Source organism: Garra rufa, chromosome 21 (genome assembly GCF_049309525.1).
Source record: "Garra rufa chromosome 21, GarRuf1.0, whole genome shotgun sequence".
Lineage (NCBI taxonomy): Eukaryota > Metazoa > Chordata > Actinopteri > Cypriniformes > Cyprinidae > Garra > Garra rufa.
The window spans coordinates 3,613,276-3,632,229 of record NC_133381.1 but is presented as its reverse complement, the minus strand read 5'-3'; the positions used below and the strand labels follow the sequence as shown (position 1 = coordinate 3,632,229).

Here is an 18,954-nt window from a genome sequence, read left to right as displayed (position 1 = left end):
TTTTTGAAAAATGCAATGGCATGTGAAATTGAGCTTGCATGCTCTTGCATAGAATACATTTACATTTCAAGTCAGTTTACTGTTAACTGATATACCCAGCAAACTCAAAGATAAAGAGGGTCTTATGGTTCTATACCCCAGCCTTCATTATGTAGAATTTGACCTCTCAATGCCATAAATACGCTGCAGTGTTCCAAACATGAGCATTATTACTAAGTCCCTTCATTTGACACCATATTTAACATCTTGAGCGCCTGAGCAAGAACATAAAAGACTGGATGAAAAGTCAAGCGTGACATGATTAAAGGTAAAGCCGTGACAGAGAGATGCATGTGAACCATCCATCACTATTAATCAGTTACAGACAGAGATAAGTGGAGGTTACCTCAACCTTGGACACATTTACCTTCTGCTTTCATTATACAGTTGATGGCTGTTCCCCGATACTGCTGACGTGATTCATTTTTCCAATAAAGTGTGAGAAAACCGCACATGCATGACCTCAAGTAAACAACTCAGTGTTGAATGCGTCTGAAATCCTTGTTTGTGCAGAAAGCCGTCTCACCTGATGATCACGGAAGATCAATGTTCTCTAAAAAGACTAATTTCCTGCCACTCTCACCTTGGTTTCACACTTGAGGCTGTGCGTTCACAGGTTTGTTGCATCTTGTTTGCAACACTGCATAAATCAGTAAATGCTGCGAAAATGTTCCAGTCGTACTAGTGGAATATTCTCAATATTTTGTGTAATTTTCTGCGTGTAATTTCACCACTGACATCATTCCCAGCCCTAAATGATTTATTTTAACCTCATTTTTTGAAAGTTTACCCATGCAAAACTCACTGCTAATGTTGACGTCTCATTGTGGTTGCCTGAGTGTTTCTAAATTGTTGCTCTGAGAGATTTTCGCTATGCAGTTGCTAGGTGGTTGCTTTCTGGACTAAATTAAGAGCCCAACCTCAAGATATGATTTATTTTGGTCTCTAGAAATGGCTTGTGTCCCTCCTTCAATCAAATCGAGTGTAAGTCAAGTGTGAGATTTTTTTTATCGTTTTTAAGTCCAGTCACACTTCACTTCAACAAGAGGCTGTTTTGCATGATTTGAAGTGTAATTCCTATTTGCAGCACAAATTAAGAACTGAGATTATTACACATTAAATGTAAGAAAAGTACCTTCTTTAAAGGTTCCAAGTAAGCTTTTGGAGAATAAAATGTATCGTCATTCAGTGTAACACAATATTTGTATAAAAATTCCGAGTTGTCCGTGTAAAATATATAAAGAATAAGGGAGCATATTAAATTTGATTTTGTTTTAAATGATTAAAAAAAATCTTAGCAATTTGTCTTTTAATATGTCATAAATTGATTTTTGTTGTAAATATGCCTGATTGTGAATGACATTTTAGTGGGTGTCTACTGTAAATTAGGGGAAAAAGTATGATATTATTATTTTTTGCGCAGAAAAACAAAAACAAAATTGCAATTAAATGAAACAGAAAACTTTATAATATTTTTTTGGGAAAAACAACAACGATTTAAAGCAGTATTACACTTATTGTTTGTATGCTTAAACCATTTTTCGTTTTTGACCCTTTTACAAACATTAGTCAGTAATGTCAAATCCAGCATAAGACCAACTCAAAAGTTTAATGTATTAATGTAAACTTAATATGATGCATATTTGTCAGGCAGTCATACATGAAAATAAAACAGTAGTACTAATAAACTGGATGTGTTTTAAATGCATTTACCTTCTTTAACAGCTAATGATATTTAACCATGTTTATGTTCAATATGGATAAATGCATTCAAATAAATGCATTTTAAATTTTAAATGATTTAAATAAAATCAAATGGATGCAAATACTTATTATAAATAAAAAAATTTAAACATGCATATAATATTGACAAATATGCATTAAATGAAAATGCATGAAAATTTTATCTTTAAGTCTTATATATAGATCTAAATATTTTGATATGTTTAATTATGCATTATATGTAATTGAGTTGCATGAACCCCATGCAGTTTCACTGTGATCCCCTGCTATAGAGTGTGAAAAGTCTCTGAAAATAATGAGTTTGTGCTGCTCTATGGGTGTGTTATATCACACAGTGTCAGGTGGAGATCTAATGTGTTACTGGAAACAATGACTAATGCTTCGTGTTGAGTGGTTAAGGCCTGAAACACGGACACGTAAATGCAATGTATGTTATGTCATAGGAACTTTGATTAGCTTTTGTTTCCAGTTTCCAGGTTTTCCGCCTGATATTCCAACTTAAATGAATGAAACACTGCATTGGAATCAGGATCTGGATCATCAGTAAGTGCAACAAAGCCAAAGCCACATTTCATGATTTATTTTCCCAAAGGCACTCATTACATTTGATGTAATGTTTGCACAACCATCGATGTGATCACCATGACAACACAGAGCATGACTACGATTGATTACCGTAATGTTTTCGAGATGTAACGGGAACGTAGTTTACTCCAGCTCACATCACTGTGACGTTTACATCAGCATTACACGATCAACACCATTATTGCATGCTGGCGTATGCTGAAATGTACATTGAGTGTATGTGTGTGTGGTTTGTTTGCATTTGCAATCACAATTGTGGATCAAAAAGGTTAATAATGTTTTATGCTTTCACACTTTTTACCATATTTTTAAGTTAAGGTGGAAGACATTGTTCTGTGGGTTCAGATATGTGAGCTGATATCAGGCGAGAACTGTTTTATGGCAATAATGAAATAATTGTGGATTTACAGCAACCCCAAAAAACTTCATTTATAACTATTTTTCCCTTTAAATTCAATGTTAAACATAATTTGGAGCTAATTTTACCATTTTAAGCCAATGTACATCTTTATTTTTACTGTTTAAAATCAAATGAAACCAGAATTGCTTCAAAATTACCATTTAAAGCCAATGTAAAACATGATTTGCAACTAATTATACCACATAAGCCAAAGTAAATTGCTTATGCAACAAATTTTGCCATTTAAAATCAATGTAAAACAGCATTTGCAACTAACTATACTATTTAAATCCAATGCAAAATATTATTTGCAACTAATTTTACCATTTTAAGCCAATGTAAAACTGTTTGCAATAAATTTTACTGTTTAAAATCAAATGAAACCATAAACAAAATTACCATTTAAAGCCAATGTAAAACTTTATTTGCAACTAACTTAAAGCCAAAGTAAAATGGATTATGCAACCAGCTTTACCATTTTAAGTCAATATAAAACAGTATTTAGCATTTTAAGTCAATGTAAACTTCGTTTGCAACTAATTGTGCTATTTAAAGCCTATGTAAAATATTATCTGCAACTAATTTTACAATTTAAAGCCAATGTAAGACATGATTTGCAACTAAACTTTAAATGGTAAAATTTTACCATTTAAAGTCAGTACAAAACAGCATTTGCAACTAATTGTACTATTTTTACTATATGTTAAATATTATTTGAAACTAATTTTAGCATTTAAATTCAATGTTAAACATAATTTGGAGCTAATTTTACCATTTTAAGCCAATGTAAAACTTTATTTTTACTGTTTAAAATCAAATGAAACTATAATTGCTACAAAATTACCATTTAAAGTCAACGTAAAACATGACTTGCAACTGATTTTACAACTTAAAGCCAAAGTAAAACTGAATATGCAACCAACTTTACCATTTAAAGTCAATGTAAAACAGCATTTGCATTTAATTTTACCACTTAAAGCCACTGATGTGAAACATTTTCATTTTATTATCTAATGCAATGATATTCCCAACATTTTTTGGTGTAATTTAAATGTCTAGATACTTTTTGGGGTCGCTGTATATCGAAAGAAGATGTCATTTGTTTATAATGTTCTACTTCTAATAAAAAGGGTTTCATTCTTATTGGATGTTATCAGTATGGCTTTGACTCCCATCATTGTGATGGGGTTTGATATGTTTGTAGAGTTCAGTGTGAATGCAGCATCACAATCAAAAGGCTATTAAGAACATTTTTTCAACCAAACTGAATAAGTTAGTGTTTCATAGAAGTTTGCCATCATAGATGACGGACTCATCTGAGCAGCAGCAGATATTCATGCAGTTTGTTTCTTTCCGAAGACATCGCAATTTCTGCGATGCGTAACACACTTCTAAAAAGAGCAAAAGCCTTCCAGAGAGTCTCGGTTGACTGTCCTGTGATGAGAAATCAGTCATCAAGTTGTAAAGAACATAAAAACATTTCAAAGGTGTAGTTCATCTAAAAAAACGAAAACTCTAACAAAATTTACTCAACCTCATGTCACTTCAAACCTGTGGAAAAGAAAGGACGATAGGATTTCTGACTAAAACAGATGTATTGCAAAGCTCTTTTTCATCTTAATAGTAATACAAAATAATTAATAGTAAGCTCTAAAAGGTCATTATTCACTAAAATCATCAGTTAAACCACAGCTGTCCATCTCATTCGAATGAAAATGGCATATAGCACCAAATTTAACATCAGCGTTTGACACGTTTTTGACATTTGAGAAGTTTTCTTTTCAGTAAATAACTTCAATTTCAGTTCAACACAAAGTATTGAGACTTGGAATATGGGACATGAGTCAGGCTATAGTTATGGTACTTTTATGGCGCTTTTGGTCATTTTTGGAGGTTTGGAACAACATGAGGGTGAGTAAACAATGACAGAATTTTCTAAAAACTATCGCTTTGAGGTGATTTCAGTCTGTATTCCTTGAGCTCTCCATGTCTTTTCAGATTTTTGGCAACTTGTCATTTGTCACAGTGAAAATCAACTGCAGATGATCGTAACGAGTCGAGCCGCAGCCTACAAAACACAAAGGCACATTTTCACCCTGCCGTCGTCTGCCTACGGTTGATGTTCTTTCTGCTCCAGACGTTTATTTCGCTCTTGTTCTTTGGCCTGAGCCGGTGCGAAACCGTTCTGCTGTTTGGGTTCTTCAGGAAAGTGAGGCAGACACGTGAAGCCAGTGTTTTCCTCCTTCACCATTTTCTCTTCCTCCATCTCCTCCTCCTCCTCATCTTCTTTTCTCTCCTCTCCCAGTGTGATGTTGCTGCTCAGGACATCGCCCAGCCTGCTGGCGTCTTCTGGGATGTTCCTGCGGAGATCTTTGCTCCTGTTGCGCTTGGCCAGTTTGGTGAGTGAGCCGAAGCGGTTGAAGATGTTTTCCTCGGATGAAGCCTGCTGTCCGCCGCGCTCGGCCTTCAGTCGCAGGTTGTTCAGTTTAGTGTCGATGCTCTCCTGCGAGGAGGTCTTAAAGCGGCCAGCATCCAGACTAGCGAAGACGGCTCTTTTTTCAGGAGACAGCACGTCCAGCGAATGCGCACGCTGCTCCAGACCCAGACGCCTACGCTCCATGCTGCGAATGGTGGCCGCCCGCTGAAGTTTGTCGTGGATCTCGCCGCTGAGGCGTCGCCGTGTCTCGCGTAACTCTGCCCGGACGTTTGCTTTCCATTCTGCTGCATGCGCCTTAAACCCTCCAACCTGTGATAGATATAGCAATTTAGTAATGTGTATAACAGTGCATTTTACCATTTAATACCAACGTAAAACGGCATTTGCAACTGATTGTACCACCTAAAGCTCACATAAAACATCATTTGCAAATAATTTTAGCATTAAAAGGCAACGCAAAATATAATTTTCAGCTCATTTTACATATATTTACCATTTGAAGCCAATATAAAACTGCATTAAAGCCAATGTATAATATCATTCGCAACTAATTTTAGAGTATAAAGGCAACGTAAAATATCATTTACAGATAATTTTACTGCTTAAATCAAATTAAAAACAGCATTTGCAACTAATTTTACCATTTAAAGCCAATGTATAATATAATTTGTAACTAATTATTACTTAAAGCCAACATAAAACATTATTTGCAACTCATTTTATCATTTAAAGGCAATGTAAAATATAATTTACAGCTCATTGTACTGCTTAAATCCAGTGTATAATATTATTTGCAACTAATTACTACTTAAAGCCAACATAAAACATTATTTGCAACTAATTTTATCATTTAAAGGCAATGTAAAATATAATTTACAGCTCATTGTACTGCTTAAATCCAGTGTATAATATTATTTGCAACTAATTACTACTTAAAGCCAACATAAAACATTATTTGCAACTAATTTTATCATTTAAAGGCAATGTAAAATATAATTTACAGCTCATTGTACTGCTTAAATCCAATGTATAATATTATTTGCAACTAATTTTACTGCTTAAAGCCCACATGAAACATCATTTGCAACTAATTTTACCATTTAAAGCCAATGTATATTATAATTTGCAAGTAATGACTACTTAAAGCCAACATGAAACATAATTTGCAACTAATTTTAACATTTAAAGGCAATTTAAAATATAATTTACAGCTAATTGTACTGCTTAAATCCAATGTAAAACAGCATTTGCAACTATTTTTACCATTTAAAATCAAGGTGAAACTGCATTTGCAACTAATTTTACCATTTAAAGGCAATGTATAATATCATTTGCAACTAATGACTACTTAAAGCCCACATAAAACATTTGCAAATAATTTTAGCATTTAAAGGCAACAAAATATTTACAGCTAATTTTACTGCTTAAATCCAGTGTAAAACAGCATTTGCAACTAATTTTACCATTTGAAGCCAATATAAAATTGCGTTTGCAACTAATTTTACCATTTAAAGCCAATGTATAATATCATTTGCAACAAATTGCCTTTAAAATCCAACATAAAACATCTTCTTTTGCAACTAATTTTAGCATTTTATCATTTTAAATCAAGGTCAAACTGCATTTCCTACAAATATTTACCATTTGAAGCCAATATAAAACTGCATTAAAGCCAATGATTAATATCATTTGCAACTAATTTTAGCATTTAAAGCCAATGTATAATATCATTTGCAACTAATTTTTGCATTTAAAGGCAACGTAAAATATCATTTACAGGTAATTTTACTGCTTAAATCAAATCAAAAACAGCATTTGCAACTAATTTACCATTTAAGGCCAATGTAATATCATTTGTAACTGATTACTACTTAAAGCCCACATAAAACATAATTTGCAACTATTTTTAGCATTTAAAGGCATTTTTATCATTTAATGTCAACAAAAACAGGATTTGCAACTAATTTTACCATTTAAAGTCAATGTTAAGTCATCTGAAGCTAATTTTACCATTTAAAGTCAACTTAGAACAGCGTTTGCAACTAATTACTACCTAAAGCCAACATAAAACATCGTTTGTAACTAATTTTAGCATTTAAAGGCAGCGTAAATTGTAATTTACAGCTAATTCTACTGCTTAAATCCAATGTAAAACAGGATTTGCAACTTATTTTACCATTTAAAGTCAATGTTAAATGTCATTTGAAGCTAATTTTACCATTTAAAGTCAATGTAAAAATGTAAAAAGAAAAGTTTTATTTTTTTATCAAATCTAGCATTATTTGATATTATTGCCACAACCTTTATTATTTTAACATCAACCAACATTAAATGACTTTGTTAACTATTGACAAGAAAGGCTACATTACCACCATCAGCCAAATCAATGACTACTTGCCTATTGATTTGCACTAACCAACAGTCACACATCCTAGTTATCATCAGCTGAAAAGGAAATGTCAGGAATGTCTATAAAAGAAAATAGGGCTCTCATGCAATGATATAATGATGTATTGTATATTGGAGATCATGTTTGACATATCATACCTCTTCTTTTGTTTTCTTGGACAGTACCCTGAGCCAGTCTCCAATCATGCTGAGGACCGCTGCGAAATACGCCAGACCCACTAAAATCCAGAACCAGACCAGAGGCTTGTACCATTTCATGTATTCTATTTTTCGGTCTCCACCTATTAAAAGAAAAAGGTACAGTTTTAATATGCTTTAACTTGCATATAACCAGAATCAAAAAGCCAAAACATTTGGTCTAAACCATTCAATTCCATTCTTAAAGGATTCACTAGGATTCAAACCAATGATTGCGGTTTTGCTAGCACAATACTACACCAAATGGCCTATAAAAATTAAGCAACTCTTGATTATACTTCATAAATTGTGTAAGATGGCCAAATAAGACCAATTACAGCATTTGTTACCATTTAAAGTCAACATGAAGCAGCATTTGAAGTAAAATTTACCATTTAAAACCAACATAAAATGGCATTTATCATTTAAAACCTACATAAAACAGCATCTGAAAGAACATTTGCCATTTAAAGACAACATAATACTGCATTTATCATTTAAAGTTGACATAAAACAGCATTTGAAGCTAAATTTACCATTTTAAACCAACATAAAACTGCGTTTACCATTTAGAGTCAACGTAAAACAGCATTTGCAGAAAATTTTACCATTTAAAGTCAACAAAAAAAACTGTATTTACCATTTAAAACCTACATAAAACAGCATCTGAAACAAAATTTGTCAAAGTCAATATAAAACTGAATTTACCATTTAAAGTCAATGTAAAAGAGCATTTACCATTTGAAGTCAATACAGTATTTGCAGCAAATTTTACCATTTAAAGTCAACAAAAAACGGTATTTACCATTTAAAGCCTACATAAAACAGCATTTGAAGCCAAATTTACAATTTAAAGTCAACATAAAACTGCATTTACCATTTAAAATCAACATAAAACAGCATTTGTAGCATATATTACCATTTAAAGTTAACAAAAACAGCATTTACCGTTTAGAGTCAATATAAAACAGGATTTTGCAGCAAATATTACCATTTAAATTCAACTTAAAACAGTATTTACCACTTAAAGCCTACATTAAACAGCATTTGAAGCTAAATTTGTCATTTAAAGTCAATGTAAAACTGCATTTACCATTTAAAGTCAACATAAAACAGCATTTGTAGCATATATTACCATTTAAAGTTAACAAAAAACAGCATTTACCGTTTAGAGTCAACATAAAACAGGATTTTGCAGCAAGTTTTACCATCGTACCCTTTAAATTCAACATAAAACAGTATTTACCATTTAAAGCCTACATAAAACAGCATTTGAAGCCAAATTTACAGTTTAAAGTCAACATAAAACTGCATTTGTAGCATATATTACCATTTAAAGTTGACAAAAAACAGCAGTTACTTTTTAGAGTCAACATAAAACAGGATTTACCATTTAAAGCCTACACAAAACAGCATTTAAAGCTAAATTTGTCGTTTAAAGTCAATGTAAAACTGCATTTACCATTTAAAGTCAACATAAGACAGTATTTGCAGCAAATTTCACCATTTAAAGCCTACATAAAACAGCATTTGAAGCTAAGTTTACTATTTAAAAACAACATAAATAAGCATTTACCATTTGTATTCAACATACAACAGTTCTTTCAAAAAGAATTCCCATTTGAAGTCAATATAAAACAGTATTTGCAACAAAATTTACCATTTAAAGTCAACATAAAACATAATTTGCTATAAAAATTAAGCTGTACTAGGCAACAAGATGTAAAATGCCATCATTAGTGCACTTACCTGCTACATAATCTCCAATGCCGACAGTTGTGAGAGTAATGACAACAAAGTAAATGGCTTCTAAAGTACTCCATCCCTCAATATGTTTGAAAATCACTGCTGGGATGGTGACAAAGATGACGCAGCCAGCGATGATGAAGAGTATGGTGGAGGTGACGCGGATTTTAGTCTGACTGATTTGCTTGTGTTTTTGCTGTAAAGGGCAGCAGAAGAGATTTCATGTCAATTAATGTATTTATATAACCAATAATCAGTTGACAGTCCTCAGGAGAATTTTCTAAAGCAAGTCGACTTACCCTGAATACTTTCTCCACTCTCAGGATGCTCTTGATAAACATGGTCCCTAGTTGATCACCAATCCCAGCCAAGAGGAATCCAAACAGAGGGATGCCAAATATGGCGTAAAGGATGCAGAAAATCTTGCCGCCCTCAGTGCTGGGGGCGATGTTTCCATAGCCTGTAGATGTAGGCGGAGAAGACAAGAGGTTATTTAATCGCTCTGAAGCAAACTGCTCTAGTTGACCCCCTCTATTAAAACTACATTCATAGATCCAGAGGGAGACAATTGGTGGGTTCCACCGAGAGAACATGGCAGTAATTACAGATTGTTAAACAAAAGGGAAGTTAAGACAAGAACTAAACAGTTTCAGTGAGAGAGGAGATCTGGGTTAAAGTCTTGTGTGTTCTGCAGTTTCACTCATGAAATCTTGTTAAAAGCAAAACATGAAAAAACGTATTGTGTGCACTAGAAAACTACATTTTGTCAGGAGTGTTGTTTTTCTGAGAACAGTAAAAAATGGTACCATTAAAAGTTATTGCAAAACTGCATTTGCTGCAAATAATACTATTAAACGTTAATGCAAAAGCATTTGCAGCACATTTTACCTTTTAAAGTCAATGCAAGACAAAATTTGCTGCACATTTTCACAATTTATAGTCAAAGTAAATCAGGCTTTACCATTTAAAGTCAATGTCAAAGTAGCATTTGCTGCACATTTTACCATTTAAAATCAATGTAACACAATATTCACTAAAAGTCAACGTAAAACTGCTTTTTGCTGCAAATTTGACCATTTAAACTCAACTTAAAACAGCATTTACCATTTAAAGTCAATGTAAAATAGCATTTGTTGCACATTTTGCCATTTAAAATCAATGTAAAAAAGCATTTGTATACCATTTAAAGCCAATGTAAAATTGCATTTACAACAAATTTTACCATTTGAAGTCAAGTAAAACTACATTTTGCAACAAATGTGGCTATTTGATGTCAATGTAAAACAGCATTTACAGCACCTTTTACCATTTAAAGTCAATGTAAAACAGCATTTGTAGCATATTTTACCATTTTAATTCAGCTTTTACTGTTTTACTAGCATTTGCTGCACATTTTACCATCTAAAATTAATGTAACACAACATTTACTACTTAAAGTCAATGTAAAACAGCTTTTTGCTACACATTTTACCATTTAAAGTTAACATAAAACAGCCTTTACCATTTTAATACAATGTAAAAGTTGCATTTGTGGCACATTTTAACATTAAAATTCAATGCAAGACACAATTTGCTGCACATTTTACCATTAAAAGTCAACACAAAACAGCATTTACCATTTAAAATCAATGTAAAAAAGCATTTGTATACCAGTTATTTAAAGCCAATGTAAAATTGCATTTTACAACAAATTTTACCATTTGAAGTCAAGTAAAACTACATTTTGCAACAAATGTGGCTATTTGATGTCAATGTAAAATAGCTCTTACCATTTAAAGTCAATGTAAAACAGCATTTACAGCACATTTTACCATTTAAACTCAACTTAAAACAGCTTTTACTATTTAAAGTTAATGTAAAACAGCACTTGCTGCACATTTTACCATATAAAGTCAACGCAAATCAGCATTTATCATATAAAGTAAATGTTAAACTACTTTTGTGGCACATTTTACAATTTAAAGTCAACGTAAAACAGCCCTTATCTCATATAGTCAATGTAAAACAGTATTTGCTGCATATTTCACCATTTAAATTCAATGTAAAACAGCATTTGCAGCACCTTTTACTACTCTAATTCAATGTAAAACAGCATTTACTGTTTTACTAGCATTTGCTGCACATTTTACCATTTAAAATTAATGTAACACAACCTTTGCTACTTAAAATCAATGTAAAACAGCTTTTTGCTACACATTTTTCCATTTAAAGTCAACATAAAACAGCCTTTACCATTTAAATACAATGTAAAATAGCATTTGTTGCACATTTTGCCATTTAAAATCAATGTAAAAAAGCATTTGTATACCATTTAAAGCCAATGTAAAATTGCATTTACAACAAATTTTACCATTTGAAGTCAAGTACAACTACATTTTGCAACAAATGTGGCTAATTGATGTCAAAGAAAACAGTTCTTACCATTTAAAGTCAATGTAAAACATTTGCAACAAATATTGACTATTTGATGTCAATGTGAAACAGCATTTGTTGCAAATTTTACTTTTTTTTTATCCTATAATGTGATGTATTTCAGGGGTGTCATTTTGAGATGCATTGCTGTTCTTGTTTGAAGATTAGTTCATTTTACCTATTGTGGTGATGACGGTTCCAGCAAAGAAGAAAGCGCTACAGAGATCCCAGTGGCTGGAGTTGTAGGACGTGTCTCCAATGGGACTCACGCCAGCGCTGACCGCATCCACTGCATGCTGGGAAAAGACACACATACAATAACTCAGACACATTTTGGAAGCGCTTCATTGACAGTAAGTGACCAAAGTATAACAGTATTAGCAAATCATTTTAAAAATCAATTTCCCCTGAGTCACCCCGCACAATGTCAGGCACTCCAAGAACGTCACGTTTCTCAAAGTAATTCACAAAAACATGAATTAGGCTTGGATTTGATTGCTAAGTGGCTGAAATGATATAAAACCACCCGCTTTGTGTCTAAAAACCTGCTCTAAAAATCAATCTGCTCCGTCTGTCAGTAATTCGATCAGGTTTTGTGGCTCTTCTCAAAGTATTTAAAGAATAATTCATATAAATGGATTAGGCTGAGTAGATCTAGTCAATATATTGGTAAGTCCTGTCTAAGCAGACATCTGTTGATGCTGTTTTTGTTTTAATCGCCCAAATCTTGCTTTATGTAATCCTAAAACAGTACAAAATATATTTGAACCCAGAGAAACAGGGATACTTTTAACATAACAGTACAATAAACTAGAATAAATAGTTTGGCAAGACAAACTTTAAACTGACTTGAGAAAGCCGAACCAGAAGTTTTAAATGTTTTAATCAAGTATGATGGTTTTCAGTCTGGAAGTTTTAAAAGTTTGATTGCCTAGGCTGGTTTTAGCTGTTTTTTTCACCAGGGAAGCATTACTAGCATGTTGTCAGCAGGTTTCTAACATTATTAGCATGTTACTAGCATGTTGTTATCATGATTGCATCACAATTAGCATGTTGCTAACATGTTTTAACATCATTTGCAAGTTACTAGCATGATTGTAGCATAATTTTATCATGATCAGCATGTTGCTAGCATGTTGTTACCATAATTAGCATGTTGCTAGCCTGATGCTACCATGATTAGTAAGTTACTAACATGTTGTTTGCATGATTAACAAGTTACTAGCATGCTTCATGTAATAGCATATTGTTAGCATCATTTGTAAGTTACTAGCATGTTGTAGCATATTACTAGCATGATTAGCATGTTTCTAGCATGTTGCTAACATGATTTTAGCATGATATCATGTTGTTAGCATGATTATCATGTTGCTAGCATGATTTTATCACAATTAGCATGTTGCTAACATGTTTTAGCATCATTTACAAGTTACTAGCATGATTGTAGCATAATTTTATCATGATCAGCATGTTGCTAGCATGATTAACAAGTTACTAGCATGTTGTTTGCATGATTAACAAGCTACTAGCATGTTGCTAGCATGATTAACAAGTTACTAGCATGCTTCATGTAATGGCATATTGTTAGCATCATTTGTAAGTTACTAGCATGTTGTAGCATATTACTAGCATGATTAGCATGTTTCTAGCATGTTGCTAACATGACTTTAGCATGATATCATGTTGTTAGCATGATTATCATGTTGCTAGCATGATTTTATCACAATTAGCATGTTATTAGCATGTTGCTAACATGTTTTAGCATCATTGACAAGTTACTAGCATGATTGTAGCATAATTTTATCATGATCAGCATGTTGCTAGCATGTTGTTACCATAATTAGCATGTTGCTAGCCTGATGCTACCATGATTAGTAAGTTACTAACATGTTGCTAGCATGATTAACAAGTTACTAGCATGTTGTTTGCATGATTAACAAGTTACTAGCATGTTGCTAGCATGATTAACAAGTTACTAGCATGTTGTTTACATGATTAACAAGTTACTAGCATGTTGCTAGCATGATTAACAAGTTACTAGCATGCTTCATGTAATGGCATATTGTTATCATCATTTGTAAGTTACTAGCATGTTGTAGCATATTACTAGCATGATTAGCATGTTTCTAGAATATTGCTAACATGATTTTAGCATGATACCATGTTGTTAGCATGATTATCATGTTGCTAGCATGATTTTATCACAATTAGCATGTTATTAGCATGTTGCTAACATGTTTTAGCATCATTTACAAGTTACTAGCATGATTGTAGCATAATTTTATCATGATCAGCATGTTGCTAGCATTTTGTTACCATAATTAGCATCTTGTTAGCATGACTTTATCACAATTAGCATGTTGCTAGCATGACTTTATCACAATTAGCATGTTGCTAGCATGACTTTATCACAATTAGCATGTTGCTAATGTTGGTTTGATTGAGTCTGAAGGGATTGTGGGAGTGTTCTCAGTGTGAGTTTGAATAGTGTTGATCATTTGAACATTCCCTCAATGAATGGGATTTTTCCCAGGTTTAATCCTCATTTTTAGGAAAACCGTAAGTCCGATCAGTCTGAAAAGATACAGCAGCTGAAGTCAGATCAGTCTGAAGATCTGGGCCAAATTTGGAGTTTGTAGAGTTTTAAGTTCTAGGAGAAGGAGCAGTCAGAAGTTTTAGTCTCAGAAGAAGAAGAAGAAGATTAAGTTTAAATAGCATTTCAGTAAGTTGGCACTTTCTCAAGCCAGCTTATTAAACATTCATATAAACTCTTGCAGTAAGTCAGATGATATCAAAGAGAAAAACACAAAAAAGCAACATGCTGTCAACAAGAAACCGTTTTCTCTGAGTAATGTTTCTTCTGCTCTGATAAGACTCGCCAAGGATTCTGGTGGGAAGATTTTAGAGCCAAGAACAAAACCGACAGCAGCCAGCTGGTCTTACATGACAGACATATCAACAAGACTGACGCACTGCGCATCGGATTAAATATGAGTTTAAAGATTTTTTTGAGCCGATTCTTCAGTAAAAAGATGCTTTAGGTGCTCTACAATTGACAGTAATTTGATTAAATGGAGACTTTCACTTGAGCCTCCTTCCTCTCAGATGTTTCTCTTGATAAAATGAAATATTAACGCTATAAAGCCTACTGTATCCTTTGAGACACACATTAAAGGAACACTCCAATTTTTTTGGAAATAGGCTCATTCTCCAACTCCCCCCGAGTTAATAAGTTGAGTTTTACCGTTTTGAAATCCATTCAGCCGTTCTCCTGTTCTGGCGATATCACTTTTAGCATAGCTTAGCATAGATCATTGAATCCTATTAGACCAATAGCATCACGTTCAAAAATGAACAACGAGTTTCTATGTTTGTCTTATTTAAAACTTGGCTCTTCCAACAATGACTGTATGATTTTGAGGTCCATGGATGGATGGATGGATCTCAAAATCATACAGTCATTGTTGGAAAGGGTTCAAATACACAAAAATGCTGGAAAACCAAAGAATTTGTGAGACCTGAAGGGTTTTTCTGAAGAACAGCAGACAGTTTAACTGTTCAGGACAAACAAGGGACTCATGAACAACTATCACTAAACAGCTGTAAATCATTCAAGTAAAAACACAGTATTAAGAATCAAGTGTGTCATTTTTATAAATTCAACTATTATTCAACTATGTCTTTTTTGTGAAATATCTTATTCAGGTCAGTATTTAATGAACAATAACATGCATGTTGTATGATCCCTCTTATTTTAGTCAAATAATTAACATTTGGCAGATTCTACAAGGTGTTTATAAGCTTTTGACCTCAACTGAGCCATAAAAACCTGATCAAATATGATACACAAGAAAAGAACACAAAGATTCAATAAACTCTTCCTTTTCAAAACATAATTTTTCTGACTATTATGGCTTCACAGGTCTGATTTGTGATTTTTCTGTGGGCAGTTCTAGCACATGTCCGGTTTTGCTTCGTCTGGATTGTGAAGACATCTGAAAGCCCCAGCAGGGCTTTGCTCTCAGGAAACTCTGCCTTCAATGGGTCGAACGGTAAATAATTGATTACCTTAGAGCTTATTCCCTATCGAGGGGTCTGTTTCAACTGTCTTGGCTGGAAATAGAGAATTGATTTTTTTTTTGGCATGAGCTTAATTACCAGATGTAGGGCACTCTTTGAGTCACAAAGGATGCTTGTGTGACGTAAAGTGGAAAGAACTGAAGAAGGATGTAGGCGTGTATCAAAGTGACATCTGATCAGTCACACATGCGGTTATTGTCAGGTTTGACTGAAAACTAGATAAACTGGGTCAGACTGTAGAACGGTCACTTCATGATTTAAACGTAATTCAGTGTGGCTGCATAAAATTTTGTGTTCATTTTTATTTTCTGCTTCCGATTTCATTTTAGTTACAGTTTTAGTCGTTTTGTTGTGTGTTTTCGACATTTTAAGAACATACGCTAAAAGTTTAATTTTATTTTGTTAATTGTATTATTATTTGTTTGTTTTAGTAATTTTATTACTTCAAATTAAACTAAACAAAAACGAATTTTTATTTCAAATAACAAAAATGTTGTTTGTCAGTAAATCAACAAATTTTACTGATTGATGTCAATGTAAAAATGCATTTGCAACAAAAAAAATTCAAAGTCAAAGTAACACTGCATTTGCAAAAAATTGTATAATTTAAAGTCAAAGTAAAACATAATTTAACATTAAATGTAAAATGTATTTGCAACCAATTTTATCTTTTAAAGTCGATGCAACAAACATTTGCAACAAATTTTACTGATTGCTGTCAATGTAAAAATGCATTTGCAACAAAAATGTGTAATTTAAAGTCATAGTAACACTGCATTTGCAACTAATTTTACTGTTTGATGTCAGTGTAAAACTGCATTTACCCTTTAAAGTCGATGTAAAATAGCATTTGCAAGAGATTTTTTCATTTAAAGTCATGGTAAAACTGCATTTACTATGAAAAGTCAATGTAAAACTGTGTTTGCAACAAATTTTATCTTTTGAAGTCAACGTATAAACATTTGGAACAAATTTTACTATTTGATGTCAATGTAAAACATGATTTACCATTCAAAGTCGATGTAAAACTGCATTTGCAACAATTTTCGTGATTTAAGTCAAAGTAAACCTGCATTTGCAACTAATTTTATAATTTTAATTCAAAGCAAAACTGCATTTGCAACAAATTTAACTGTTTGATGTCAATGTAAAACAGCATTTACCCTTTAATGTTGATGTAAAATAGCATTTGCAACAATTTTTTTATTTAATGTCAATGTAAAACTGCATTTGCAACAAAATTATAATTTAAAGTCAAAGTAGAACTGCATTTACCATTAAAAGTCAATGTGAAACTGTGTTTGCAACTAATTTTAACATTAAACGTCAAGGTAAAACAACATTTGCAACTTTTTTTTTAATTTATAGTCAAAGTAAAACTGCATTTGCAAAACAATTTATCATTTGAAGTCATGGTAAAACTGCATTTGCAACAAATTACTTCATTTAAAGTCAAAGTAGAACTGCATTTACCATTAAAAGTCAATGTGAAACTACATTTCCAACTAGTTTTATCATTTAAAGTCAAAGTAAAACGGCATTTGCCATTAAAAGTCAATGTGAAACTGTGATTGCAACTAACTTTAACATTAAACGTCAATGTAAAACAGCATTTGGAACTTTTTTTTATTTTAAAGTCAAAGTAAAACTGAATTTGCAGCAAAATTATAATTTAAAGTCAGCATTTACCGTTTAAATTCAATGTAAAACTGTGTTTGCAACCAATTTTGCCAGTAAACTATGCGTTATTCTAACTTTCTGTTTCAAACATCATCACTGAACTGTGGTCTGTTTATTAGTGACCATCTGCTTCCTTGTTATTATAGATCCCTGAACACTCATTAGCATGGAAATGCTTGCATATGCGAGCCTCACTTAACCTTGAGATGAAAGTGTCATTTGAGATGACATTTGAATTCTTGATAACAAAGAACTAACCATAGACAAAACCCTTTCCAGCATTTAGTAAAATTAACCATGAACTTACTATATACTAAACAGCACACAGAATGTTTTCTGAGGCTGTTATATAATGGAAATGTTTCCCAACCATCTCATCCACCCTTCAGTAATCCCCAGGCTGACTATGTAGGATGTGCTGCTGTGAGAAATCAATGCAAAGCTTTAATTGATGGCAGCACATTTATGTGAGATAAATATGTTCTCTGTTTTGTAACATAAAGCGGCGGCGCTTTATCAGAGTGCACAAAATTCAGCCTAAAGTGAGGTTATGCTGGCAGAAGTGTGAGCTGATAGTCCTGATGATGGCCAGAGGGATTGGTGTCTGTCTTGGAATGACATTTACTGATCAATTAGAGCTCAGCGTCGGCCGGAGGGATCCGCAGAAGAGATGTGTGCTTGAAGAGCTCACATGAAGGTTGTTGCTGACACCCACCATTTAGCTGGAAAAAGCTCTTTTTGGGTCTTTAGAAATTCTAAGATGAGTGTCACCCTAGACGTGTATAGATACTGTGTATACGGTACATTAAATACATTAAGGTACATATCAGTCTATTTTATGACACTGAAAGCATTCATTATAGGTAAATATAGTACTTTAAAGCCTTAGCTTTCACAACCAGTTTGATAAGTGTAAATCGCACAAAAACCAAAATCATATGAAGAAAAATAAATAATAAATAAATTATATTTTGTGTATTGTGAAATTGATTTAATGAGAATTAATATTATTTTTTCCCAAACTTTTTAATTAAAACTTTCAAGTATTGTAAAATAAATAAATCAAAATTACAATAAAATCAATTGTAAAAACTATTACTGAAATTGTAAAATGTTTTAATAAATTACGGTATTATTTATTATACTGCCTTCTTTGATATAGGCTGACTTAAATGTAAAAAAAAACATAGTATAGTATTTTTCCAAAACACCATTGAGAATAATGAGAATTTAAAAAAAAAAAAAG

The 18,954-nt window shown here is 32.6% G+C and overlaps 1 protein-coding gene across 1 annotated transcript; it reads right to left on the bottom strand.

Moving 5' to 3' along the window:
• Positions 1–2,373: 2,373 nt before the first annotated feature.
• On the bottom strand, positions 2,374–18,426 carry kcnk10b (potassium channel, subfamily K, member 10b). The gene is made up of 6 exons (XM_073827510.1): positions 18,400–18,426; positions 12,127–12,244; positions 9,836–9,996; positions 9,540–9,732; positions 7,752–7,894; positions 2,374–5,513 (listed from the first exon to the last, which is right to left on the bottom strand). The coding sequence occupies exons 1-6, from the start codon at positions 18,424–18,426 to the stop codon at positions 4,878–4,880; spliced, it is 1,278 nt and encodes a 425-aa protein (XP_073683611.1). The 3' UTR covers positions 2,374–4,877.
• Positions 18,427–18,954: the final 528 nt, after the last annotated feature.